We start from the raw sequence: 27,882 nt of genomic DNA, 5'->3' as shown, positions 1-27,882 counted from the left end.
GGTCAATTTCCCTCAGTCGACAGTAAGGTGTGAGAAAGAGAGACAGAGAGACGGAGAACTCCAAAGGAGAGGGAAAAATAAAGCTGCTACAGCCAGGTGAGCAGGGCACATGAGCGAATAAAATGAAAAGATAAACCAGGTCAAGATCAAAGGGAAAAAGAAAAAGATTTAAAACGTTTAATCTTTAAAAAAAAAAAGGAAAGAGAGGGAACAGTCTGTTCTGGGCTTTACAGTCAGAGTGATGGGCTGGAAAAAAAGATGAGGGCAAAACATATCAGTAAGAGTGATATACAGCCCTGCAGTGGAGTCCTATTTGGAGCATAAATCTCCACCTCTCCTCAGTGCTTCTGGAAATCAATTCTCTCCATTGGTTGCTGTTTTATTTATGGGTCACCATTAGGGATGAACCATCAGCAGCTATGATGACTGAGTTGCTGTTACAGAGAGGGGGGGGGGGGGGGGAATCACATGAGCAACGACATTTAAGGTTGCACACTTGGATTCAAAGTAATACCAGGCGGCCTGTCAATCATCGACCTGGTACAATTCTTAAATTAAAATCTCTTCACAGTCTAAACGTATTCATTGTGGTTTGTTATTGAGGAAGTCAAAAGCAGGGGATGTATCTTCTGTTGACGCTTTTAAATAAAGAATAAAGAAATTCTTAGTAAACTTACGCACCATTTCGCTGCGCAATTGATGAGTTGATCTATTTGACTTGTTCGTTTCTCCTCAAATAATGCAAAATGACCACTTTAAATATTATATTTACCAAAGATGTGCTCATATTTATTGGAAATAAAGTCATATAGCATAAAAACATAAAAACGTGTCTAATCCACAAAAAAACAAATCATTTGTCAGCTAATCTACAAAGCGGGGTCAATTTAACTCTAAACGTGTGTGTGTGTGTGTGTGTGTGTGTGTGTGTCCTATAACAGGAATGTGTGTTATGCATGCCAGTCTCATGACAAGAATGCAGCTCCTCACACAGAAAGAGACGATCAAAAATGACAATGTCACTGAGCTGTCACGCTTGCTGTGACTGCACTGACTGACTGTAGTGCTGCAGCTTCCCCTTCGACCTTTTCCAGCACCCACTCCACACGTCTCCCTCTCCCTCCAGTGTGTGTCTCCCACCACAACATCTCTACCTGTTATTGCTGCCCACCTGCCTGGCGCCCCCGTCTGCCTGTGTGTCTGCCAGCCTGCTTCAGGAGTAAGGAGGCCAGCCAGCTTTATTAAAAGAAAACAAGCAGGAGTATGACCAGGGAAGCAGGGATATGAGGACAGTTAATCTGCTGGCAACGTCACTGGGGCTCTCAGGGAGCTTCCACTGAATACAAGCCAGACATATATATTGTCTGAGGGGGATTCACTGGACAGGGCTCCTCTTTGGTGATCATTGGTGAAAGCTAGAACAAACAAAGCAACACCTTTGTGGTTTACAGCCCCACAGAACGGCCAGCTTAAAATGGATGGCAGCAGGCAGAATACCCTCAGTTTGGCTAAAGAGGTAACAGAAAGACTAAAGGAATAAAAAGAAAGGAGTGGAGCATTGTTTTTTGTCCGAGTCTTAGAGCTTTGTGGCAGGCTCCATGAAAAGGCGATGACCCAAGCATGACAAAATCCCTATCACCTGACTGATCAGTCATCCCCCGCTGCTCTCCTCTCTGCCCCCTCTCTATGTCTTAATGAAATATCTCCAGCTAAGACTCGACACCACCTCATAAATATGAACAGACGTGACGGGGAGTTCATATCTCCTTTTCTGTTTCATCAACATGAACCAAACATCAGAGCATTTTGTGCTTGTGATCTTCTTCTGCTGCAACCTGGGAAAACATGTCTTTATACTCTAATTTCAAGGGGTTATGCATGAAAAACCTTCAGAATCAAATGCAGCTGTACATTTTTATGGTAAAACCTGACTTTCTATCACCCTTACATTAGCTACTAGATAATACATCTTGTTAAAACAGTTTTACAGGTCGATAATGCTAAATTCAGTATGAATCTGCCCACAGTTGCACTCTGCCCAGCACTGAGATCCTCATTGGACCTTTCTGGAATGTCGATTCCAGCTAATTACATTTTCTGGCACCTGCTTTGCCCATGAAGTCACAGAGGGATCTTCAATAGTACATTCATCTACACACAAACTGTCACAAGTTTTACTGTAGTCAAAATGTAAATATATAGCCCACAAATGAAGTTGTTTATTATTTGTTACTAGGCTACAAAATCAATTTCAAATCAAATCAAAAAGCAAGAGACAACCTGCTTTGATTTTTAAACTCAGCCTACTCTTCTTTATGAAACTCTGTTTTCCCACATCCGAGCATTCCTAAAAGCTGATATATATATATATATAGGACGCAGAAGAGCTAAGGCATCCTGCCTAATTCAGACAGTTAAAATGGAGACCAGAGCTAAGGAGGTCAGTGGTCCTCTCATAAGCGGCGTTAAGACGGTTAGTGGTGAAACTCTGCCCCCTGCAGGACAAAAGCTCTCATCGACCAGCAGGTTGAGTCGAGAAGAGATTTACAACCTTGCAGTGCTGCAACAGCGCTAACAGCGGCCACACTAGTGTACTGCACAGTAGTGTTACAGGGAGAGTAAACACTTGAGTTCTTCTGTTGCATCCTATAGCAGTAAACAAAAACAAGGCACAGAGCTGACAGATACTGATAGGGTTCATTTGTATTTCTTAAAACAATTATGGGATAATAACTAAATTAAGATACTTAAAGGAATACATTGTACTCGGTTTCCTGTGTCCAAATACATAGCTTTACAGGGGTTTGTAAATATGAATACAAAGCAACTTCTTCCTGAATCTAACTATTATTTGTGTATTTCAATTGAATCAAAATAGTATCCAAACTCTGCAGTCTAAAAGTGTGGGTATCAACGTGATGTATGTCATTTAGAAGAGGGAATAAATCAATAACCTGTAGATTTAAAATGTAGATAAGAATTATTCAAACAGTTGCATGCATGCTTAAACACACATACCATAAAACTGCAACTTTAACCCCAAAAGCCGCAGAGGTCACTTTGTGTCTCCGTGCTGTGGAAGTCAATAAGCTAAGAATGCTGACTCATATTCCTCTCTCTCACACACACACACACACACACACACACACACACACACACACACACACACACACACACACACACACACACACACACACACACACACACACACACACACACACACACAAACAGACCTAATTTAAATACTGTGTGAAGCTATTATTAGCATTAAAGCAATACTGTTAATATCTGTTTTGTAAAGTCATTGCATGACAAAAAAGGTTGTTAAAAATAAAATGTTTCATCATAAATTAAGAGAATTTAGGTCATCTCTCTGTTCTGATTTTATTGGGGATAAAAGTGTCGTGGTCAGCCTTGCCTTGACTTATGAAATGACTGTTTCAAACTATTTAGATTTTTTTTTAAATAAACACCAACTTATATAACTATAAGTTCTTATATCCAAACTAAAATAACTTGTAAACAGGTCCAAGCAGCACAGGCCACCTCTGCCTTTCTTAATGGAGGTGGGCGGGCAGGGGGGCCATCAAAATTGTGAGCAGAGTACATCCCTCAGCAGGTAGGATCCTGAAATAGCAACCTTGATCCTAATGGTACACAGCATTGCCCCTTGCTTCTTACCAATCCATCCTGAGAGTCCCTGTCCCTGAGCAAGCCTCCTGCGGCACACACACACACACACACACACACACACACACACACACACACACACACACACACACACACACACACACACACACACACACACACACACACACACACACACACAGCAAAGGACAGAAAAGCACACATATATCCATGCGCACGCCAACTCTGATTAATCCATTTCCTTTAGTTTTACTTTAAATTACTTTAATCATTGCCTTGACTCCTCTCTGCAGCAGACAGCACACAGCCAGGTTGCAGGTTGGCATCATGACGTCCCTGAGGGCGTCTCACTTTACAAAGTTTCACATTTCTGGTGGTCAATTTAGTTGAGAGGGAAAATAAAAGTCAAACCTGAAATGAGAGCCCCTGGAGGTGCAGGCATAAAGGGAAAGGGTTAGAGCGAGACATATTTCTGTACACCTGCAGCACTGAGGAGACTGGGATTGTAAAAGAGAGCAACACACACAGCGCCAATAAAATAAAGAACAGGGACAGAGGTGAAGCTTTATATTGATGTGAGAAAGACATCAGATGGGTTGGGTTTATTCTCCGTTTATTTGGTCACGCTTTAGGATTAAAATCTGCCCCAGACAGGAATTTCAGTCATAACTAAAATACCTAAACAAAGAAAATAATGACTATATTGATTTTTTTTAAACTAAATGTGTGTCGTGTTTCCTCTTTCTGTCCGAGCAAATGTGTGTGTGTGTGTGTGTTTTAATGATAATCAAAAAAAAGTCCCCTCTATCCCCCATTTTTGCAGGTCTGTGTTTCATTAATATTGATATCTAGGAGGCAAAATGAGTCAAAGCTATCAGTGGGAGAAGTGATTTCATTTATATCCTTCTTATGACAGGAAACAGATGTACATATGAAACAGCAGCTTCAACTGTCATAATAAATACTTTTAAATCTCTTATACGAAACACTAAACGCTTCATGAGCTGCGAAAGACAAAAAACTAAATATTGCAAAAATGCACTTGGGTTAAGTGTCCTTTTGATCAACAAGAGAAGGATAGTGGAGAAGGACAAGACTATCTGAAAAACAACTTGACCAACTTGTACTCTACAGACCTTGGGATTCTTTTATCATTCTGTGTTTACTTTTGACCAATTAATGAAAATATCCTTTTCTTTGCTGTTTGTTGTTTGACTACTTCTTTGATCGCCAGTTGCAGCCCGTGGCTAAAGTACAAAGATGCTGTTTTTTGCCTAATGTGAATTTAATGTTGCTTTTTTAAAAATGAACTGCATGCCTACAGTGTGTACTGCTTTCTTTAAAACCTCTTTTTCTCCACTGATATAAATAATTGAAAGGGCTTTTACAGTTATTTCATATAATAACGTCACTGATAATGTTAAATATATACAATAAAATAAATCAAACATATGACGATAATATAGCGGCTAAAGAAAAGCATCAATGGCAACATCTTGCAACGCTACTACATTATGAATATTTTACCAACAAATCACTAGAATAAAAAAAAACTTGCAAAAAGCCAAACACTACAGCCTGTTTTTTTTTTTCCTTCTCTGGCCCTTGACATAAAAGCTGCCCACCGTTCACATTACTTTAACCTCTCTGTGTTATCACCCTAACCTCCCACACCCAGGGCAGAGTAATTGTGTTGCCATGGAAACAGAGGAGAAGACCTCAATCGAGAGCTGCTGAGAATCCATCCCATCTCGTTAGACGACGCTGCCGCTGCTGCTGCTGCTGCTGCTGCTGCTGTCAGCACGTGGTGGAGATCATCGCTGGAGTCATAAATTAAGCCAATCTGTACATTACAGTATATGCATGATCACGTCACAGTGCGGGTATCACAGCCGAAAATAAATAAATGACCATAGAACATACTCCACATTATAAGGTGTTGTAATTGCCTTTAAGTGTGTTAAATTATTCAGAGCAAAAACATTTCAGCACTGAGACCTGCGCTAGAAATGGAGCTGGGACCAAAACAGGGATGAAGCTAAAATTACATCAAAGACCAAAAAACCACTGAGGAAACACTGTCAGCACTGAGATTAAAGTGACTAATAAATATCTAAAAATAGATTAGCATGAGGATAAAACTGCACTAAATGCTTTTCTGGCACAAGTACAGTGAGCACATCAGAAGAATAACAGTGTATATGAAGAAAAAGCACAGAGCTATAGATATGAGCCACTGCGCTGTCAGCTGGTCTGATTGGATCAATGAAATTAATTCTTCCGCTTTGTTAAGCAAACATCCCAGAGCAGGTAAAGTGCTTAATGTTATTTATTCAATATTGACAACTACCTACGTGGTGGTGAGAAAAAAATGAGTATTAATACACTGTAAACAAACATGTAGAAAAAAGAGCTTGAAGGTGAGAACAATAGGTCACCAGCTTCAGCATCAATCAATACTATAGAGCCGGGACAGGGTGGGGCTGTGCGCGTGGCCGTGGGAGCAAAACAACACCAACGCTGCTCCCCTCCTTCTATCCATCTTCCCATCATTCTGCTGTCTTTTCATTTTCCAGCCTTCGTTCTTTTCTCATCCTATACCGCACCCTCCACTAATTCCTCCATGCCTCCATCCTGCTCTTCTTCTGTCACCGTTTGAGAAGTGCTGACCTGCAAACTCCTTAATGCGACCAATCAATATCAAACAGAGGACATCAGACCACCGGACATACTAATATGAAGACACACTTCCTGCAATGCACACACACCCACGCACTCCAAACCGAGAGTGATTGATTCCTATAATTTAATCTCATATGAACGGTTCCATATGACCCTGTGTAAAATAAGGCTGTCTCACTTGCAGGCTGTTGCTGTGGGTGTCATAGATCATTGCTTCATCTATCTATAGGACCAACATTGATCCTGCCTGCCCTTCCTGCCTGACATTACAGATGCATAGTGCCGCGGGATGAGCTAACGTGAGGGGCAGGAAGCGTGTCATTATGCAGAGGACTGCGTGTCTTTAAACAGCTAATGAATCACTGGGATCAAAATCAAAGCCATAGGGAACCTGAGAGCTAGAGCCTATGGATTTGCTGCTGGTTAATGTTCAATGCAATTAATGAGTGTCTTCATCGGATGTTACAGATACCAGGCATGAACTTGTACAAGCGATCAATAACATAAACGCTGGAAAAGCAACAAAAGCAGGAGAGTGAGAAGCACACAGAGAGTAATCATGAGTGAAAACCAACACCTTCACTGGGAAAGCTTAGCTTCTTCTATATTTGTATGCAACATTATTTTAACTTTAATAACTGTTAATGTCTTTAACAGTGAACATTAATCAACATGTGCATTTCCACCTCTGTGTTATTATGAGTTATTAACAAATGACCTGTTTTTTATCCTTAGTCCCTGAGCAGGTTTTGACAAATAGTGGTCTTAAACTATCAATACAATGCCTCAACAAGCACTTCAGTATAATATGTTACCATTAAATACAATACAACCCAATAGAAAACTACATAAATACACAACAAAAGCAGCAGATATGAATAAACATAATATACAGCTAAATATCATCGTTATTATATTAGAGGATTTAGTCAGAGAAGTTAGTTTTAACGACTAAACTGCTGATATTAAAGCTGACCATACACTATGTTTGGGAGCAAAGCATTAGTTGTTATAGCTGTCAAAATAAATGTAGTGGCTTGAAAAGTAAAAGATGTAATGGAGACATAATAGTAGTATAAAATCTAAATATCCAAATGAAAAATAAGAACTTTCAGACTGTACTTAAGAACAGCACTTGGGTTGAAATAAACAGTATTTGTTAAATGTTGCATAACCTTATCATTTTTACAACAAAATATATAGCATACATGTAGGTATGTAACACCAAATACCATGGCGCACAAGTGCTGAACAAAAAGGAAAAACCTGAAGTGGGAAAAAAGAGGGAAGTCTCAGTGAGAATGATGTGAACTCACACGAATATTACATTCATATTAAATACTGTGTGACATATAGCATCTCTCTGATGTGTCTGTTTGTGAAGAACACACAACAACATATTAATACTCTGCCGCCAAGACACCTGACTGCTTTAATAGGTTATATATTTATATCAAACAACCTTTGTGACTTCAAAGGAATCAAAATGGGGAACTGTCGTCTTCATTCAGTATCTATGATTTCTCAAGGTTCGTATCTGAAAGCCTTTTGATCCTCCTTGGACACATTATCTTACAAACTTACACATTTAGCAACTTTTGCCTGATGTTTTGAGTTAATTTCCAGGACTGATGATCCCAGAAGCTAATTGCTACTATGGATTTATTAATTTGTTCAGAAATAGCCACTGTTGCTGTCACACCATTTCCCTAAAACACACAGGCAAGGGTAGAGGCACAGAGCGGGCACACATTTAACCACACACACTTTTCAGCGGCGTGTTTCAACTCAGGTAAGATAAATGACTTGTATGTGAAATGCAATTTTGCCCTGTTGTGCTTTGAAAACAAGGGGCTGAGGTGAATGAGTTATAAGGTGTCTGCGGAGCCTCCTGTCTATCCAGGGCAAATATATTCATCTAATGGGAACATCCTGCACCCTGTTGTAGAACTATTCTCTCATCTCTCATACCGCCATCCGTGTCATAACCTCCACTCCTCCCTCACATTCATCAATCCTGTTCCGTAATCTCTCTTTTCTACTCTCTCTCAGTCGGTGTCTGAGTGTTTGCCTTATTTAGTCTGCAGCTTCAACGGAGTACATGATGAAGTGTTTTACAACGCATTCTAAAAGTCTGGGAAAAAGGGTATGACAAATGCCACTCAAATGAAGATTAGCATTGGCTGCTGTTTTTCTACAACAACGTTTTAAATATTTGGTATTTCAGTACTAGATTTCATGAGCAGAAATAATGTCAGTACACGTATACAAATATAGGCCACTGCATGCTGTAAAACAGTTCTCCAACATGCTTACTGTAAATGGTATATTCGAGTAGCCTGTTATGAATCCACCTGTGTACATACTCATGCTAAAATATGAGAGATGTGCCAAAATAGCTTCCAACATGCGTGATCTGCTTATATGACCGGACTAAACTAGGGCGAGAACTCTGTCCAGCTGAGCAGCTGTTTCCAGCAGCGGGGTTAACGTTAGCCACAGAGAGGCACACATCACTCCATCATGTAGACCAGGTCTTGTAAATTGCACTGTTGAGGAATCTAAGTTTTTCACACTACATAATTACACCGTAGTTCTGATATGTTATGACAATAAACCTTTGAAACTTGAATCTTGAAAGGTATACGGATTATTTGATATAAAACCAGTCTGACTGAAGTCCTTTGAAGGGAGATTTGGGAACTTGGTTAAAGGCAGTTTTAATTATTTGATGTGTAACCAATCTAACGTTAGTCTTTTCTAATTAATATCCTCTAATAAAGTTGTGCAGGTTTTTATCCGTATGTAACACTTAAATACTGTGATTTTGTTGGGACAGTGGTTTTAAAGCGACAGACTTGCTGGCTCTGCAATTCTAAATGAAATGATTATGTGTTACTAATTGTGTCATTCAAGTACCATGTGGTGTTTATTTGATATGTTGCCATACCTCCTAATAACTCCTAATTGGGTGCAGTATAGATAATTCGGTTTTCGTATGGAAAGTGTATTATTGGTTAAAAAATATGCTTTAAATTAGCAAAAAGGGACACAGGATTCACTTTACTGTGTTTAACCAAACCTAAATATACAGGTGGCAGATCAGACCATGCTCACCTGATTTGTTTTTGGAAAAATAAAACAGGTCTTTGAAGGTATTGACAGTCTAATTGGAACGTTAAAGGCACAGTGCAGCAGGATTTATCGGGAATCAAACCAGAGTGGCGCCTCATGGATTTCACCAAAGCAGTGTGTACCTTCAGCTCAAGGACCAAAGAATATATCAGCTCTCACACACATCTACACACACATCTACCCATTGAAATTAGGAATCAATCATCTGCAGTGAAGGAAAAATTGGCAGCTACTTTGCATTGGAAGAGAGGAGCCATCGGTTTGCATTGAATAAATAATAGCTGAAATCCCAGGTGAGTTACCCCAGTTTAACCACAGATTTCAGATTCTCTTCTCCACGGACTTCACAGGGTTGTTTTCCCCCCCATACAAAAATAGCTGCAAGTGAAAGAAAGAAAAACATTGCATTATGAAGTAGATAATTTCTCCCATCTATTATTCATGCTTCAGACTTACACTCATGCACATCTTATGATGGTCCACGGAATTGTAAGAGGAAGGCTAATGTATTTGCGTAACATGCTTCATGCATCCAATAATGTTGCATGGAGTGAAAGCTCATTTAGATGAAATGGATACGGAGGCCTTTTCTGCATCCTCGATATTCTTAATGGAGGAAAGGAGACGCGTAGGCGAGCTTAGTTACATGCCAGCTTTGACCTCAGCTGAATATTGTAAAGTGTATAGCATGATGTGTATGCACTGAGATTACGGTGAGAGGAAGTTTACTCCACAGGTTCTCTGGGTTTGAAGACTATCTTTGTTGATGGATGGTCTTTAAAGATAAAACTGTGAAGCATCACTATGACTCTGAAACTTTTTTCTATCTCTACAGTGATAATATGAAATACTTTCAGCTGAATACACACTTGTGTCTGTAATGTAATTTACAGATTAGGGAACTTGTACCTGAGCAAATAAAGCTATGAGATAAATGTGTGTAATGCAAAACACACTTTGTTTTTACCAACACAATAAATGTTACCTCTATTGAAACTGCTCAGCAAAACTGCTGTATTTATACTTACGTATTGAACGGGGTCTTCACAAGTTGAAGGAGACGTACCCAAAGTGTTAGTAATTGATGGTTAATTTCACTAGTGGTCATTGCATTGCTTCTTCAATGAACCATTTCCCTGAAGTCATATTAAGTTGATGTTAGTCGGAAAAGCATAGGTGTAAGTTAACTATTTCCATTACTGTTATTATTTTAGATTGCACACATTTGTATTTAATTATCACTTTTGGCGTTTGTCACATGGGTGTGGTTTGTTTGTATTTAGTCCACCTGTTGTTTGCCAGAAATTACTATGTGAGGTAGCTCAGACTTTTTCTGTTGACCGTTTGGTCCTCTTTAAGTTATTGTTTGTTTAGTTATTAAACATTGTTAAGCTATGACTTCAGTACGGACTCTTTTAATTGAAATGAGCCTACCTTAGCCTCTAGCGACTGTTCATTGGGAGTTTTGTCGCTACAATAGTTGTTACTAACAATGTTAATGAAGGCCTTGTTTAAGTTTCACAATATATTTTTGAGTTGTTACACATTGTGAATGGACTTGTTTCCTTCCTCTACTTACTGGAGAATGTGAAGCAGCTTGAATGTATTCCCACAAATCAATCCCAACAGAAATCACAACATTGTATTAGATATTTTCCTTAAATGTTTCAGCCCTTTTCCCCACCATTTTCCAGGGTTAATAAACAGTAGTTCCACAACACATCTCCCACTCAACCCGAAGTGCATCAAACTGCAATAAGCTCTGGTTTTTGTGAATGACAAAACATCTAACCTTCATGCCTCTCTAGCTCCAGTACAATCCACCTGATCTTAATTACTTCAGTCATGTGTTAAAAGGTAAAAAACAACAACTTTGATTCAGGCCAGACAACTCACTGCCAAAAATTATCGAGCAGAGCACTCAAGGATATTTCTAAAAATCAATGAAATATTTTCGCCTCTGTTTCAGAATTAGAAAGTAGCAGGAAACTCCATGCCAGCAGTCATTAAAGTGGTCAAACTGTGTGTGTGTGTGTGTGTGTGTGTGTGTGTGTGTGTGTGTGTGTGTGTGTGTGTGTGTGTGTGTGTGTGTGTGTGTGTGTGTGTGTGTGTGTGTGTGTGTGTAATGTATTCTGCATGGAAATCTCTGTGCTGTGTCATACCACCCTGAAACTCCATTCAACCCTTCATCCGTCACCAATAATGGGTTACCTTGTGTGAACTATATTAATAACGAGTCCCGCTCTGACGACAGGAGAACAGGAGGGGAAGAATAATGACTCCTCACAAAGGCACACCAGGCTGCTCTCAATTAGGGCCAGCCATAACACTCAACACCCCGTGATGAGTTCTGTCTCTCTCACACACACACACACACACACACACACACACACACACACACACACACACACACACACACACACACACACACACACACACACACACACACACACACACACACACACACACACACACACACACACACACACACACAGTCAGCAGGGAGAAGAAGGACAGGGGCAGACGAGGAAAGATCACACTGTGGACATTTATTAAAGGAGACACCTACAGAGGTTGGAGACAAAGAAAGTCATAGTGAGGACCAAGAAAGAGAGAGATAGAGACACATTGAATAGTGCTGTGCAGGAGAGAGATTTATCTGTATCTGTGTGTCCACTGTGGTCCCATGCCACAAAAAAAACAGCCTTACCAAGCATGCATTAGTAGCAGGCTGGCATGCTTTTACATCATAAACCGTTGGTTGCTTTCCCAAAAGCCACATCACTTACTCTCTCACACACACACACACACACACACACACACACACACACACACACACACACACACACACACACACACACACACACACACACACACACACACACACACACACACACACACACACACACACACACACACACACACACACACACTCACACACACACACACACACACACACACACACACACACACACACACACACACACACAGGTACTCACAGAAACACACACGTACGAATGAAGTACACATGAGTGGACCGGAGCAGAGGAAAGGCCAAACGCAGTTCTCAGCTCACTGGACAATCCCAGAGTTAGGATGGGATTTAAGGTCCAATCAGCTTACCCAATCATGTACCAGATTAATACTTTTCATAAAGACAAACCAGTCATATAGAGACATATGGAATGTGTTAAACTGTGCTCATCTGAAAATCAAAGAAATATTGCATATGCTGTGCCTGTGTTGTGTGTGTGTGTGTGTGTGTGGTGTGTGTGTGTGTGTGTGTGTGTGTGTGTGTGTGTGTAATAGCGCTGCTGCCTGTGTAAATGTGAATTCTGAAATAACCCGTAGGAGAAGAAAGACTTTATTTTACTTCTTGTCATTTAAACTGTTCAACACAAACAAGAAAGAATAATTGCTTTCGAATTGAATTGTTTTTGAGAATCAAACAACTGTTCAATTAAATTGGAGGTTAAGAATAATTAATAATAATTGCCGGCAGCCTTTTCCCCTTGTCCATCTATGAGTTTACATGTTGGTGTAATGGCGTGATATGTGAGCCTTACATTGGAGTCGAGCAGATCCATGCTGTCCAGGCTCTTGCTGCGGTGAATGCGGCCTTTGATGCGACGCAGGGAAGGTTTCCCCTGGCTCATGGGCAACGAGAGGGTGGAGATGGCAGGCATCGCCATAGCACCCCGCTAGCACCTGTAGGCCCGTCTGAACACCCGGGTTGACCTGAGGGGGATGTGTCTCCATCTTGCGGAGTCACCCTGCAGAGAAAACAAAAATGACATTAGAAATAAAACATTTTTTGTCAGCAAAGTACATTTTTCTTTATGAAACAGGCATATATCCCCCTGTTCTGGGTCACACACATGCAGAGGTAAAAAAACACATTCCCATGGTCAAGCAACTATTTTTTTCTTTGCAGAAATTAAGCTGTGTTACCAGGTTTCTCTTAATCTTCACCCAATCCCTTAGTGAAATCATGTAACGACAGGAAGTGGACTGGAATCAGGGTATTCAAAGCTGTATCAGTGTTGGTTCCAGCTGCAGCAGGAAGCTGTTTGCAGCTGCCTTTAGTTGGTGTGCACGGTTAGTATTTAGCTGCTTAAGAGCCTGATATTTCCCCTAGTAACTGTGTCAACTAAATACCCCTTGAATCATTCAACTGTACCCTTACATTGACACTGTTACATTTAATTGATAGTTGATTGGGAAGTCTGCGTGTGCCTTGAACTCTTGAATGTTTCTGATGATGAATAGCTTGTGGGCTCAACAACTTGACGTAAGCTCATCCATTAAACAAATGATTCACAATGACCAAGCTTTCTCAGAAGAACAATCCAGTCTGCCAGCAGGCACTGCAGCATATCTGAGGGAAAACATAAAGATGCCTGGAGGATCTCAGTGACATAACTTTTGTCTTCCTGCCTTTACTTTTTAAAGGACATCCTCTCCTGTTGGCTGTAGTTGCATTCCAGCATGTGTGAATAATTGGGCTGAATGTCAGCGGGTGCTTGCAGATGGAGAGTAAGGAGCATCTACTTGTCTTCTATTATTAAGCCACAGTGAAGCTGATTTGCTTCTTGCATGCACGGTTGCAGAAGGGGGAAAACATACTTGCTTCATCTTTAGACCGTTTTACAAGCAAATGTTCCAATAGAGTGATGCTGTCATCTTAAATGTGGGTATTATGTGTTTTCTTCTCTTTCATAAATCAATTGTTTTGAGTGCTGGTAAACAGTTGTTGGACTTTTTTTTTTACAACTGACAGGACATTTTATAGAGAAAACAATTAATCACTCAATCGTGTTGCCAGAAGTGCACTCAAAGCTGAAGCTGCTTAAAGAGAAGATGGACAACTTCTGCAAAGATAAAACCTGGCAGGGTGTCTCTCCAGTCACGGACAGGACTGGTTAAAGGCAAATGATAAACTGGTTCAGTTAATCACAACAAGCAACAGCAACGTTGCAAAGATATCAGATCAAACCACTGTTTATGTCCGGCAGCAGCTGTTTGAATTTGGGTTGAAGTCCATTAAGTCACACCCGGATATTGGCACTTAAGACCAAATAAACTGTAAATTGAGGAAACAGGTTCCAATTAATGGATGCTCAGAAGTGCACAGATGCTGAGGCCGGGTCAGAGCGCATCTATTCCCAGTCCCCTGACACAATGATTTTTCTATAAATCCTATAAAAAGCCAGGCTTAAATTTCCAAAACATATACATCTATGATAATTTAATTGCCTCTCATTCATGACACACTTTGTGTTACAGGGCCTTGATGAATATACTTTGGTATGGTTTCATACAGTAATGCTGACTGCTCCCAGTCTAATGGTACTTAATGGTAAGTAATATGTGATTAGAGCCACTGACTCCCTGTCCTCTACTGTGACCTGTGCACAATGTCCACACCCACTTGTGTATTTACTAACAGCCAGGACACAAACACTGAATCCCTGTAGCTGTAATCCCAGTGTTGCTTTACAAGGGGATTCCATTCACACATCCAGTAGCAGCTTATGCAGCTCTGCTGGCTTTAATACTGTTTCTAAGAATGAAGAGTGCTTACGCAGAGTGTATCTGTGGGGCTCAAGGAGGGTACGACACAATCTGTAGCTTGGCTTTTATACAATCAGGGCCTTCTTGACGGTTGATTTTCTTCTACGACTAACTAAAATACGTTTCCAAAATCAGGTGTCAACTTTTAAATCATTGTGAGTCACTCCCTTGAAATGCCAATTTCAAAATCACTTTTAAAGCAAAGTTTTATTGAAAACTTTTTGGTGCCCATAGTCTTATTTGTATGTGTCATTTCAAGGAAGACAAACAAAGACATGATAGCATAGTGTTCTATCATTTACTGCAATTTGTCTATCTCTTTTGTAGATTGCACTAGACGCAACACAGTCTTGCAGTATTATCTGAGCCATGTATGAAAATAGAAATGCCGAACCACAGAGTTTTGAGGATGTAAATTCCAAGGGCAGTAAAAACATTGGGTATAAAAATATAAAAACTTGACAGAACACCAGAAGGAGCTGAAGCATGACTGCTCACTTGCTGCTGGCATCTGAATGATTTATCATCAGTGATGCTTCAGGATTTGAGGAAGAGCCATGCAGGCCAGTGGATTAGACAGTCTGTTTGTCTGTGCAGACAGAAGTTACTTTCACTTCTCACTGCCTCTGGAGGAATACTAACTCACAAACAGGCTGAAATGCACTCACAATGCGTACCCAAAGTGACCCCTCAGTGCGAGCAACAGTGCAGGCATCGTACAGCACAAAAATGTAGAAAAAACTACAAACATTAGGGGGTTACTTCAATGGGGGGTTAAGTTTATGAATATTTTATGAGATTTTGCCTAAAATAGAGAATCTGCCTCCTGCCCTGGATTTAAGAGGTCATTAGTAGAGAACATTACCTCATCCTCAACGTGTGTGTGTGTGTGTGTGTGTGTGTGTGTGTGTGTGTGTGTGTGTGTGTGTGTGTGTGTGTGTGTGTGTGTGTGTGTGTGTGTGTGTGTGTGTGTGTGTGTTCAGAGCTACTGTTGTACAAAACATTCATTACTTAATTCACTGATGATAATGTGTCAGAGTAAAAGTATGTTCCATTAGAATATTGTTACTCTAAAAACAAAAATGAAATTGCTTAAAATGAATGCAATTATGATTTGTTTTAAAGTTATTTCACAGCATTGCAGCCTACAACAACACAATACAAACACGTCATTCCAAGTTCAACTCAAGCCTTGCAAGTAGAAGTTGACAGAATGGTCTTAACACAAAATCCTTCCTTAAAGTTTTAATCATGTAACATGCACTTTTACTATTAGCAGTTGCAGTTTGCTCATTTGTGTAGCTTTGAATTTAGATTTTCAATACTGAAATGCTTCAAAAAATCTGGAATAGATCAAAAACTATCCACGTCAGCTAATAATAGATGAAGTGCAAAGAAAAGATCATCACATCTACAATTCCATGACAATAGAGCAAACTCCATCTGCTGATGAAGATCCTGGGATATGATTAAGAGCTTCAGAGGAGCCACAAAACTGAACTTTTTCGTCTTTGTCCCTTGCTCATCCTTAAGGACAGGTTTTAGATATTTAGGGGAGGTCATGACCGCTTCCATAATTGTAAAAGTATACACTTGTAAAAAGTTAAATATATGTATATGTTTAATATTCTCCCATTATAGTTAATTGTATAATTTGTATTTAAATAAATAAGACTCAAGAGTGATGAGGTCAGAGGTTTTAAAAATATCATATAGAATATATTAAACAAATGTCATACTGTGTTTTACTATATGAGCCAACACCTAGCTGCCAATGCATATCTATCCTATGCAGCAGATACAAACTCTTAAATGAAGGGGTATTCCATTTATAAATGCTTTGAGCTATGATTATTTGGTCAAAATACTGTTTTCAAGGTCACACATTAATCTTCATGTTCATATTTCCTATACTATACTCTTTAATGCACTCACTATATGTTAACGTGCTCAGTCACTAACTTACAGAATGGCCAGTTGTATTTCACATATGTGCACGTATTAAAATGTTAACCAGTGTAAATTCTATAAAGAGTACTTAAAAAAATGGCATATGTTTTGTAAGCTTGTAGACACCAGTTTAATTAGCTGCTCTGTGGGTGTGAAAGGTGATGGGGGGCCTATAAGGGGCCCCTCCTGTTCCCTCAGAGCTGTGATGTTGTGACAGATCTCCAGATGGAGAGCTCTCGGCAGAACAATCGGTTCTGCTCAGTGAGGACTACAGGGACAAAAACAGGTGTGTCTCATCATCCTCCTGACACTTTTACCTAAAGGCAGCAATGCTTCCAGTCGCACACACACACAGATTTTCTGGTCCTCCTCCACCCAGGTGGCTTTTTGGTGTCTTTCTCGGGAAGATTGCTAAATTATGTTTTGCCCTTAAAAAAAACAGAGCTGTGACGGGGGGGCTTTAGATCCTGTATTTTCCTTTGTTCATATCTTTCAGTTCATCTATTGACAGTGGTGCATCCGAAATAGTTCCACTGACTTCTCATTTTCCTTTAGCGTTTTTCCATCAGTGTGTTAATTATTTTCTTTACATTTAAATTCACTCACTAAATAAAGGGTCACTATTTCAACGGTAGAAAAAAAGAAAAGTCAGAGCAAATAATCAAAGAGAGGCAAAGGTGAAGGAAAAGAGGGAAAAAAATACCATAATGGAACAGGACAAAGGACAGAGGGACGCTGTCAGCATATGGCTCAGAGGTCGTCCTGCCTGACTCGTAATGGCTGACTGTTCAGCTGGAAGTGAAGGCAGACGATGAACATGCATCATTCTGCTCACAGGCTCCCATCCTACTTCAGGGGACAAGTGGTGACAAGAGGTGCATGACACATCCTACTTTATCAAGATAACCTCAGTGACCCTCCCTAACAGAATAGTGAAACAGATGATGAATATGGTGGCCGGCTAATAACATCCTTGAAAAAGTCTGGGAAAAGAAAAGAAAAACAAGGAAACAAATCAAAGCTTGTTATTTACTGGTTGGGGTCTGTAAGCTCTTTGAAAGCCACCTAGGCAGACGAGGATGCGATTGGAAGTCTGCGGCGAGATCAAGACTGTGATCGGGCCAGACAGGCCTGACAGATGGGCAGACCAGATTAGGCATATAGACATGTATCAAACAAGGCGGGACAACGCTCATGTCCGAGTGCTGTCTGACCCCCGTGGAGAGGAGTGTAACAGGCAGGTCAAGCGTGAATAACAGACAAAAACTCAACCTTAGGGCACAATAAAACTCCATGTAAGGGCAGAGGTCTGCTGTGAAGGTATGTTGTGCAAAATGTGGAGAGTAGCCTGAAATGCTGCACTACCTACTGTATACCTCGTACAACACCCCACCAATCGTGAGTTTGATACATTTAGTTTGGGAATTCCAAGGATGATTGTCCAATAAAAGGAGGGGAAGGTATATAAACAAATGCAGGGCGAGTGGTCAGTAGTAATGACTTAATTAGACATTTGTGTGGCTCCGTTTGTTGAAATGGTTGTAGAAAACTCTCTCAGATAGAAACTATAGTACTTGAGGATGGAACCTTTTTAATACAAGCAGGGTTTTGTCTAAACCGGGTAACAGGGGCGCTGTGCCATCTTACTTTGGGAGTGCGCCCTCATACCAAAATACAGATTTTCCCCCTAAAATGTTAAAGTGATGCCAGAAACAAAACAAAAAAAAGCACGTCAAATAGACCGTCAGACAGCAGAGACAGCGTTGTCTTTACTTCGACGTTGCGTTGTTGTTAACGTCCACAGCGCCATCTTGTATATGGTCATCATGTTCTCGCAAGAATTGAAATATCTTATATACATGATCAGCGCCCTCATACATACATAGAAAAACTCCTGACAAGGAACTACCGCATGTTTTTTATCCTGCTAAAAATATCCATGTTTGCATTTGTTATTTTATGGTTTGAATTTCCTACAACATATCGATACATTTAATCCCTTAATGAAATACTAAATGGAACTCATGGTCAGGATTAAAATCTGATTTGTATTTAGTAGGCTTAAACATTTAGGTATTGTAACTTATCCCTGTGTAGTTAGCAACAGTCTGTATTCATACATTATTTGATTGCTAAGTTGTTTACAATCTCAATTGGATAGAGCACATATAAATTAAAAGGGGTTAATCACTTAGGCTGCTTTAGTGGGCAGAGACTTAGAGTATCATCAACTTTAAGAGTTCCTGAAAATCTCTATTACACTACAGTATAATGTTACATCATATTAAGAAAAACGAAATGCCTTGATTACGTAACATTAGAAAATATTAATGTTAACGGACATAAATCTGACACGCAGAGGCAAAGTACGAAGAGAATAAATCGAGATCTCTTTCAGATAAAAGTAGATCCCCTCTGCTGTGTCCTTCTCTATTTGTGGGACGGCAGTGATGGATTCATTCTTGTCAGCCCTCTGTGAGCCGTCATGACAGTCGGGAGTCACCAGAGGCCGTGAACGTGTGACTCACAGACTCTAAAAGTCATTGCTGCTTGGTGTCTGATTCTGACTGGAGACAATGAGTCTCTGATAGGCCTCTGTACCATCAGTGCCGCCAACTGGCTCGTTAGGCAGCCATAATTACCAGACCCTTAGTTAGACTCACTCTTACATGAATCCAGACCTGCACTGTGACTCCAGGAGGATGCAGCTGCAGCGTCAAAGTCACATCCCCCGATCCGTGACAGAAAGGTACGGAGAGTTTGGATGCTAGGCACCTTAACCACCAAACATAGCTCGATATAAATTACAATATTTTAAAAGATTAGTAGTGTAGTTTGGTTAACATGACGGTCATTTTCATCATGACATTTCTGTTAAAGGAAGAAGTAAACATACACTGAAACATTGACTTTAAGCAAATGTTTTATGTCAACAAATTTAACATAAATGTATTAAGTTAGTTGAAAGCAGTAATATTAAGATTAAAAAGGTTGAACTTAATATTGTTGCTTTCAACTTACGTGAGTAGTCTACATTTTAGCACATGAAAACACATATAACTAGGTACAATTTGCACCCAAGAAACCTTGTTAGTATGTCTGGGAAGCTTTTCTGTTGTTGTTGTTGTTGTTGTTGTTCTCTGTCTGCCTAATCATGATATCTACCATGTTGATGTTTAATCTTACCAGTTAAAACATTCTAACTTTTTTTGTTTCGTTATGCACCAGAGTCTGCGAAAACAAACAGACACATAAACACACTCACACTGGAACAGACAACCAAAAGTCTACAGGCACACACACCAAGAAACACGTCAACACAGACCCACAGTATGGTCAGAGAGCGGGTGGGGGTAAGGGGGTGAGCCACGAGTCAATAAACCCTGTGTAATCTGTTCCCTTTAGTGGCATAAACCATCTGAGAGGAGATTACAACCGTTCTGCCAAAGTTAGAACATGCGAGTTCCTAATGGACAGAAACACTGAATACAAAAACACACACAAACACGTGTGTGCACCTAAGCATATACTCTAAAAAAAACTCTGGAGAGGAACAGCAGCGGGTTCAAAGGCTCATGAAGTCAGGACTTGTGTTTTTAGGATCAGACTTCATGACTCTGATGCAAAAAGGCTTCTTTTACTTCAGGGTAAGCGAGACGGAGAGATACTCAGAGTAAAAGAGAAAAAAGACTGTATTTCTGCATCTTTTTCAGAAATGTACAGATTATCATGACAGGCCCACCCTGGACTTAGGCTCCTGCTGAGGTAACTAATGCGCGGCATTGTCACTTTGTGTGAGGTTACGCATCATGGCCTCCATGATTGGAGCTGGAGGAGTGGAGGGGGTAGGACAGGAGCTGTTGAATGCGTAAGTTCTTCTGAAGAGCTGCGAGGGTGGACGTGTGGACAGTCAAATCAGAGGGCAGAAGGGGAGCTGCTGTTGGTGTGCGTGTGTGTGTGTGTTAGGGGGAGAAGAGACGCTGACTTTATGCATCATTAAGCAGGTGGACTGAGAACATCAGGCAGAGATGTCATGGTGGAGTGTCATACGAGCAGAGGAGACATCTGGCACACAATGCAGCACATACACCCACTCGTTAGGAAGAGCCAGGACCAGTTTAAGCACAGGTCATCAGGCTAATTATTATAAATGGATCATCTCAAACGTATTACACTGCTGTGGCTATTACAGAACACTGTGTTTTTTATATAATAACAATGTTTTTATGCAGTGAGTCATATATTTCTGTTATTCAGTGCTTTCATGTAAAGTCTTGTAGGGCTGCACCTATTTAACAAAATGATGCTCACTGTCTTTTGAATACCAATCAGTCAATTAAATTGATCACGCAATAACCAATGTTCTCACTATCTCAAATATTAATATGTCCTGTGTCTCTTTGTTTTATATCATTTTAGCCTTTGGGATTTGGACTGCATATAAAAAAACAGGACATTTAAAGAAATCTTGGATTTTCCGAAACTGTGAGGGACATTTTGCAAAGGTCTCTGACATTTTATAGGCCCATTAATTGATCAATCTAGAAAATAATCTGCAGACAAATACATGAAAATGATCAGCCGTAACAATTTGTTAAACATTCCACCTTAGAAAATGGATCAATATGGCAAACAGGTCAATATACCCACAAAGACATCTGAGTGGTCACACTTTATACACAAAGAATGTGTTTTTGAATATTATTTAAATGTGGTTATAATTGCCTTTGGGGAATTATACAGTAGCTAAACAGTGGTAAAAGCAGTCAGATGTACTAGAGTTACTGTTCTATAAAAGTACCTGTATAATAAATGTACTGAGTAATTACATATTGAACGCATCTGATCGGAACAAGCGATTAACACCTTCTAGTGTCAGTGCATTTATGGTGAAAGCGGTAATCAGATTTATGATCACCATCAACTAATGATCATTGGACATACATCAGCACCCATAAATAGAATGGAAAGTACCAACATGTGGCATTTCAGATGCATTTCTCATGCAGTGAAATATTTACAACACTGTGAATGCACTGCTCTTTTAACATGATGGATGGACGGGAGTAGATTTTTAATCAAGGATGTCGAGAGTTTGGGAAGATCATTAAACCATCTGGCGTGCAATCTCCTTCTCATCTAAAATGAGCGATGTCTCCCTTCTGTCTCTTTGTTTGGCTGAAGGAACAACAAAGCCGCCTCCCTTTGTGTTTTCATTGCTCTAAAAGACATAACCTGAGCGACTCTTTATAAATCCTCTTGTTGATTCTTCACTGTCACTTCAAAGCCAAAGCTCTCGCTGTGTCATGGATTTGAGCAGCATTCCTGCGTTATCTCCTTCATCACAACTCTCAACTCAACCTTACGGGATGAATTAGCTACCACCAGTAAATGAGATTAAACTACATTTGAACCCAATTTAATCCAACACGTCTTGAACATGAACTCAGACCCTGTTTACACCTGGCATCAACATGCGGTTGTGATCTGATCCCAGGTGGACAGCTCTTAGAACGTCAGTTCAAACCGAGTACAGGTCAGTTCACACCTGGCAATAGGATGCGTCCTCACATACGTCTCCAAGGATCACTTGTGAGCCGATCTAACTTAATAAACACATCATTTCTGTTTGCAAAGACCAAACTGTTGTTTTTATCCGTGTAAAAACAACAGAGATCAAAGTGGAAGAAAAATGTGTCTCTTTATCTTTTCTTTTCCTATCGTAATCAGTGATACAGTATGCATGACTACAGCTTTTATTTTGAAAGGTAACGAAGGAGAATGTGAGGCTGCGATGTTTGCAGGGGTGGATGAATAAAGAGTTTGCAAAGCTTCTGTGTTCTTTTTTTCTTACCTTCATGCGTGATCACAATGAGCCTTAATAGTCGTTTACCTTTGAATTTAGAGCTGTCCACTGCTCAGGATGCATGTTAATGCCAGGTGTATTCAAGATCTCAGTGTACTAGAATACTTTATTACCTTGTTTTTAATCAAATAACATTATGTAATCCTGTCATAACATGTATAAATGCTTTGATTCTGTTGTGCAATATAAGGTGAAAGAGTAGACGTGATGAAAGACTCTGCATTAAAAAAAAGCATGTTTATGTTACTTGGTCGTAGAAAAACTGCTTTCCTGGATAGTTAGGACAGATGGATAGAGAGATAATCATCAATGTCCTCTCCCGTATTTATTTACTTTATTGCCACTCATTAGAACAGCTGTTACCACGCATCTGGATATAGACTTGACTATCAAATAATTAATGTAAACTTGGGTTTTGAGTTAAATCGTATAAAATGGTACATTGTAAGGCATAACCTTAATCTGGGTATCCACAGTGAGAGTTACTTGTGTGCATGCATGCTTACTGATTCTAGGCTCTGACTTCACCCTGAATAAAGACAGACATGGCATGCAACTGGATGCATTGGGTGACTCCATGAAACACACACTGCAGGCACACGCTGGCTCAGCTTCCCTTCGTTAAAGTGGCTGTCGGAGGAGATACAGTAATCCTGTTTTAATGGCCGTGCCCCTTCCCCCACCATGATGTGATGGCCCCAGACAAACCGCCGCGCCTCTCTTAAGGGAGAAGTGTCAAAACTAAGTCACTACTGGGTCCTTTGCAACACATTAGACAGCAGTCACGAGCTAAGAGGAGAAACCCAATCCGTTCCTCCTGTGCAAGGACTTCTGATTCAGTCAGGTGTGATTCTACAGTGTGCCTATATATAGATGAACTCCACAGGAACCGGCTGCACATTCATTAAATAAACCAGTGTTTGTCTTCTCACTGTAAAGTAATGCCAATCTGGGAGGATCATACCTTGTGCTTGATGTTAGCCATGTGGATTACAGAAGAAAAAGTAAATGTGCCTATCATACGACTGACATGAGCCTATAATGAGATACTCTACTATGTATGTTTTTGGATTGATTTGTTTTTTGTATCACTAAGTATACTCATATTAATGCCCTAAAGGAAGCCACTCAGTGTCTCTTTAATTCGACCCATTGTTTAATCATAACAAAGGACATATAGCAGTCTCTGTGGTGATGTCAAATGCACAATAATGCTACAGACATTGATATCAACCTATTGTTCCCTGATTTCAACCACTGGAATTACAAAATGTACAAAATAATTGTTTCATGGATGGCTTATGGGTTAACTGGCATACAATAAATGTATTGGCATAATGACATTTGAGATAGGCTAAGGTTTATCTTTTAAGATATGCATGGCAATAATGCTGAGACATTCAAGGATTTAAAATTCTCAAATTTAAGGACGTTTTTTTTCTTTACGTTTTTATATCATTGCAGGGGCTGCAACTAAGGCCATTTCATTACTGATTTATCTGACTGTTATGTCTCAATAAAATGACCAGATGTTTGGTCTTTAAACATTAGGAAATACTGAAATGTTCTTTAAATGTCTTGTTTTAGCAAACCAAAATGACCAAACCTCAGAACATGTTTAGTTTTCTACGATAAGGGCAGCAAATCGTCACAGTGAAAAAAGCCAGAACCGTAGAATTATTGATTTGACTTGAATTGCAAAGCAATCACTTGACAATCACATTTATATTGAAACCTATTGTGATTGCTATTTTTTAAGTGTTTGAAGAATGTTATGCCAGGAGTGACATGCAACAAAAGCTCCCTGGTTGAACTCGACATGCAGACTTTGCGGTTCATGTTAGGCACCTTAAACCCCACCAGGATGCTCAGTGATAGTAGTTATTTTTACCAAATTACAGACCAAATTATTTTTTGATGAGCTTAAAGTTAAATAATAGATTCAATGAAAAAAAGTCCTTGGTACAAAAGAGAAAGAGATGTAAACATGTTACCAAAAGCTAAAAAAATGTTTTAAATTAGGTCAGCAGTCTATAAAGTGAATATCATGTAGGTTTGCTGTATGTAGCTGAAGGAAAAATGAATAGATGGGTAAAGACTATTATGAAATACATTTCAGTTGGAACACCCATACATGAAACAAACAGGCACATGAGCAGCCAATGCTGGTAAACCATGGTAAACCCTTACACATGCTGATCTAAATACAGGCGGCATGAAGCTACTGAATAAATGATGAGAGTGCAGAAACCAGCTGACATTTTTTTTTTTTACTACATCAGCCCACAAAAAAAAAGATCTGAGACCAGATACCATGTGGGAAATTTCACATCACAAGATTTACATCGTCAAATGAACAATCGCTTAAAGGCTCACGAAATGAAAACACGGGCAGGTGCGACTGAAGTCTTTTTCAAAGCGGGACAGCATTGTTTTATACTGTTGTTGTCAATACACCTGCTCTAGATTGCCCCGCTTTATGTGAAACTCAGCCTCACCAGCGGATCAAAACAAACAAGAGTCCACTAAGCGAAACACAAAGGAACAACACACAGATGCACACTACAACCTCTCCTCACTGTGTAAAGGTCTTTTGTGTGTGTGTGTGTGTGTGTGTGTGTGTGTGTGTGTGTGTGTGTGTGTGTGTGTGTGTGTGTGTGTGTGTGTGTGTGTGTGTGTGTGGTGTGTGTGTGTGTATCACCGGCGTAACAGTTGTTGAAGGCAAAGAGACATGGAGGCAACCGACTTCCGCAAACAGCTGCTCAGCTTCAACTCCACACCAGACTACTGTAAATCCTGCACAACCCTTTGAACATGTTGCACATTTCTTCTTCACACTACGTCTTTTTAAATCTGCAAAGCTCTACACTCTGAATATAGTATTTCTACTCATTAACTGTACTCATATGTATTTTGTCTAAATATTGTCTTTGTTTCTAATTTGTTACAATAGTCTTCAAAATAGTTTTTATATTAGTCCTTTGTTTTGCTCCTTTCTTTAAAAAAAAATCAAACGCACTCTTTTTTTTCTGTGTCAGTGAATGCACCATTTGCACCAAAGCAAATTCTATTGGTAATATAGTAATGATGATTTTGAAATACGGGGCAAGGGGAAAGGGGATCTTGTCATGACAACAAAGATAAAGAGGCTAATTTTCAAGCTATTTCTCTTCTCATGAAAAGACTACCTTAGCCACTCTTTTCACGCACGCACCAACACACGCTCCCATCCACACGCGCTCCTCCTCTGTACTCACCAGAGCATTCTCTTCGTGGGGAGGCAGTCTTTGTTGGAGGCTGTCACTCCCATGGCCATCTGCATCACCGTGATATATTTCTGGTACTTCATTTTGTCCTCCTTTACTACTACTACTACCACTAGCACTACTACTGCTGCTGCTGCTACTTCCACTTCTATTTCTACTTCTAGGAATCCGCGCGCCACAAAAGCGACACAGGTGAGCGTGCATTCAAATGTCTGTTATTGTCCCTGGGCACCCTCGGCATCTTCAGTATCAAAAACGCCATTTCCACGTCTGGAGGACTGTTGACAGGGGAAATGTTCCCCGAGGAGCTCAACGAAAGGTACCACACCGCCGCGACCCATGTCTCTAATCTCATTAGAGCTCAGAATAGATTGGCTAATCCATTCAATTTTTAGTCAGGACCGGGTCATTGTTGTGGTTCGCCTTGTGGCGGCCACTTGATCTGTCTGTGTTTCCTCCACTCTCCGTGGAGTAGAGGAGTCAAGAGGAAGAGACCTACAGTGAGAGATGGGATGCAGCGGCGGTGGCACCCAAACGTCTGTGAGGGAGGAAAGACTGTGTTCAACGAGAGAGAGGGGGAGAGAGAGAGAGCAGGGGAGCGACGGAGGAGGAGGAGGAAGAGGAGGAGGAAAAAGACACCAGCGATGTCATACTGTAGCTTAAGAGGGGGAAACCTATTCTGCTGAGTAATTCCTAATATTGTAAAATTTGAGGCAAATGCATCGTTTTGGATGTAAATTTTCTCAGGATTGTGAGGACCATTAGATTCAAGATTCAAAAATGTTATTGTCATATTCACAGTGGCAATTTATGCATATGACAAGCTACCTGTTACCTTTGAAAAGAGAAATGATACTGCTACTTTTTTTGCCATGGTGTACTTACCTGCTATTTTTTATTATTTTTTTGATGATGATGTTTATTATTAAAAATGTGTGCATATAGTTCTTCTTTTTCAAATATATAAGTCTAGTATCTTTAATCTATCTGCACTATAATTCTGCTGTTGTACTAATGTACATGTCCCTGTTGCACGCCTTATAAAGGAATTCTGATTCTGAGCTAAAGTGCGGTTATGGCTTTCAAAATGTCTAAATATATATAAGACATGAACAATAAAAAAATAGTGCAAGAAGAACAGAACAGAAATAACAAATCACAAAAGAATGTTGCAAGTGACAAATGTGCAGGTAAATGAGTAAGAAGTAAACTATAAACATCTTATAGAAAATAAGAAGAGCTGAAAACAGAATGCAAAAAAATATATTGTACATGAATAAAATACAGCCGTTTGTAGTAATAAACAAATATGTGAAGATGAATGCTTAAAAGTTATGAAAAGGCATTAAAGTATCAGGATTGAAATCACAGCAGTCTATCAGTCTTATAGAGTGAAGTAAAACCACAACATTTCAATACCAATGAATGTTTAGAAATACTTTATGACTACACTATATCTGTATTAGTGGAAACACTGAAGTGGGAAGAACAGCAACAAAACCAGCTATTTCACAGAAGCACGACAAGTCTTAATTTATCCTAAAAGGTGCCTTCTTTCTTCTTCTTTCCCCAGAACCTTTCACAAATAAAAGCTTGACACACTTCTTATTCTGATTTTGATCTGATTCCTTGAGACCTGAAGAATGCCTTGATATATTTGTGTAACCCACTGAAGCCCCGGCTACTCCGAAAGCCGGTTAAAATACACTTTACACTGTGCACCAGGGGAGGACAGCTATAGATATATGTTGATATATTGAT

General features: G+C 39.9%; 1 protein-coding gene across 1 annotated transcript in view; it reads right to left on the bottom strand.

The window, feature by feature from the left end:
* The window catches only part of tjp1a (tight junction protein 1a), an 85,736-nt gene extending 59,096 nt beyond the window's left edge, over positions 1 to 26,640 (bottom strand). The window contains 3 exon segments of the mRNA XM_063881059.1: positions 13,032 to 13,165; positions 13,168 to 13,238; positions 26,113 to 26,640. Coding sequence (XP_063737129.1) covers positions 13,032 to 13,165; positions 13,168 to 13,238; positions 26,113 to 26,204 — 297 coding nt within the window. The 5' untranslated portion in view covers positions 26,205 to 26,640.
* Between the last annotated feature and the right edge of the window lie 1,242 nt (positions 26,641 to 27,882).

This window comes from Eleginops maclovinus, chromosome 4 (genome assembly GCF_036324505.1).
Source record: "Eleginops maclovinus isolate JMC-PN-2008 ecotype Puerto Natales chromosome 4, JC_Emac_rtc_rv5, whole genome shotgun sequence".
NCBI lineage: Eukaryota > Metazoa > Chordata > Actinopteri > Perciformes > Eleginopidae > Eleginops > Eleginops maclovinus.
This window is presented reverse-complemented; position numbering and strand designations above follow the sequence as displayed.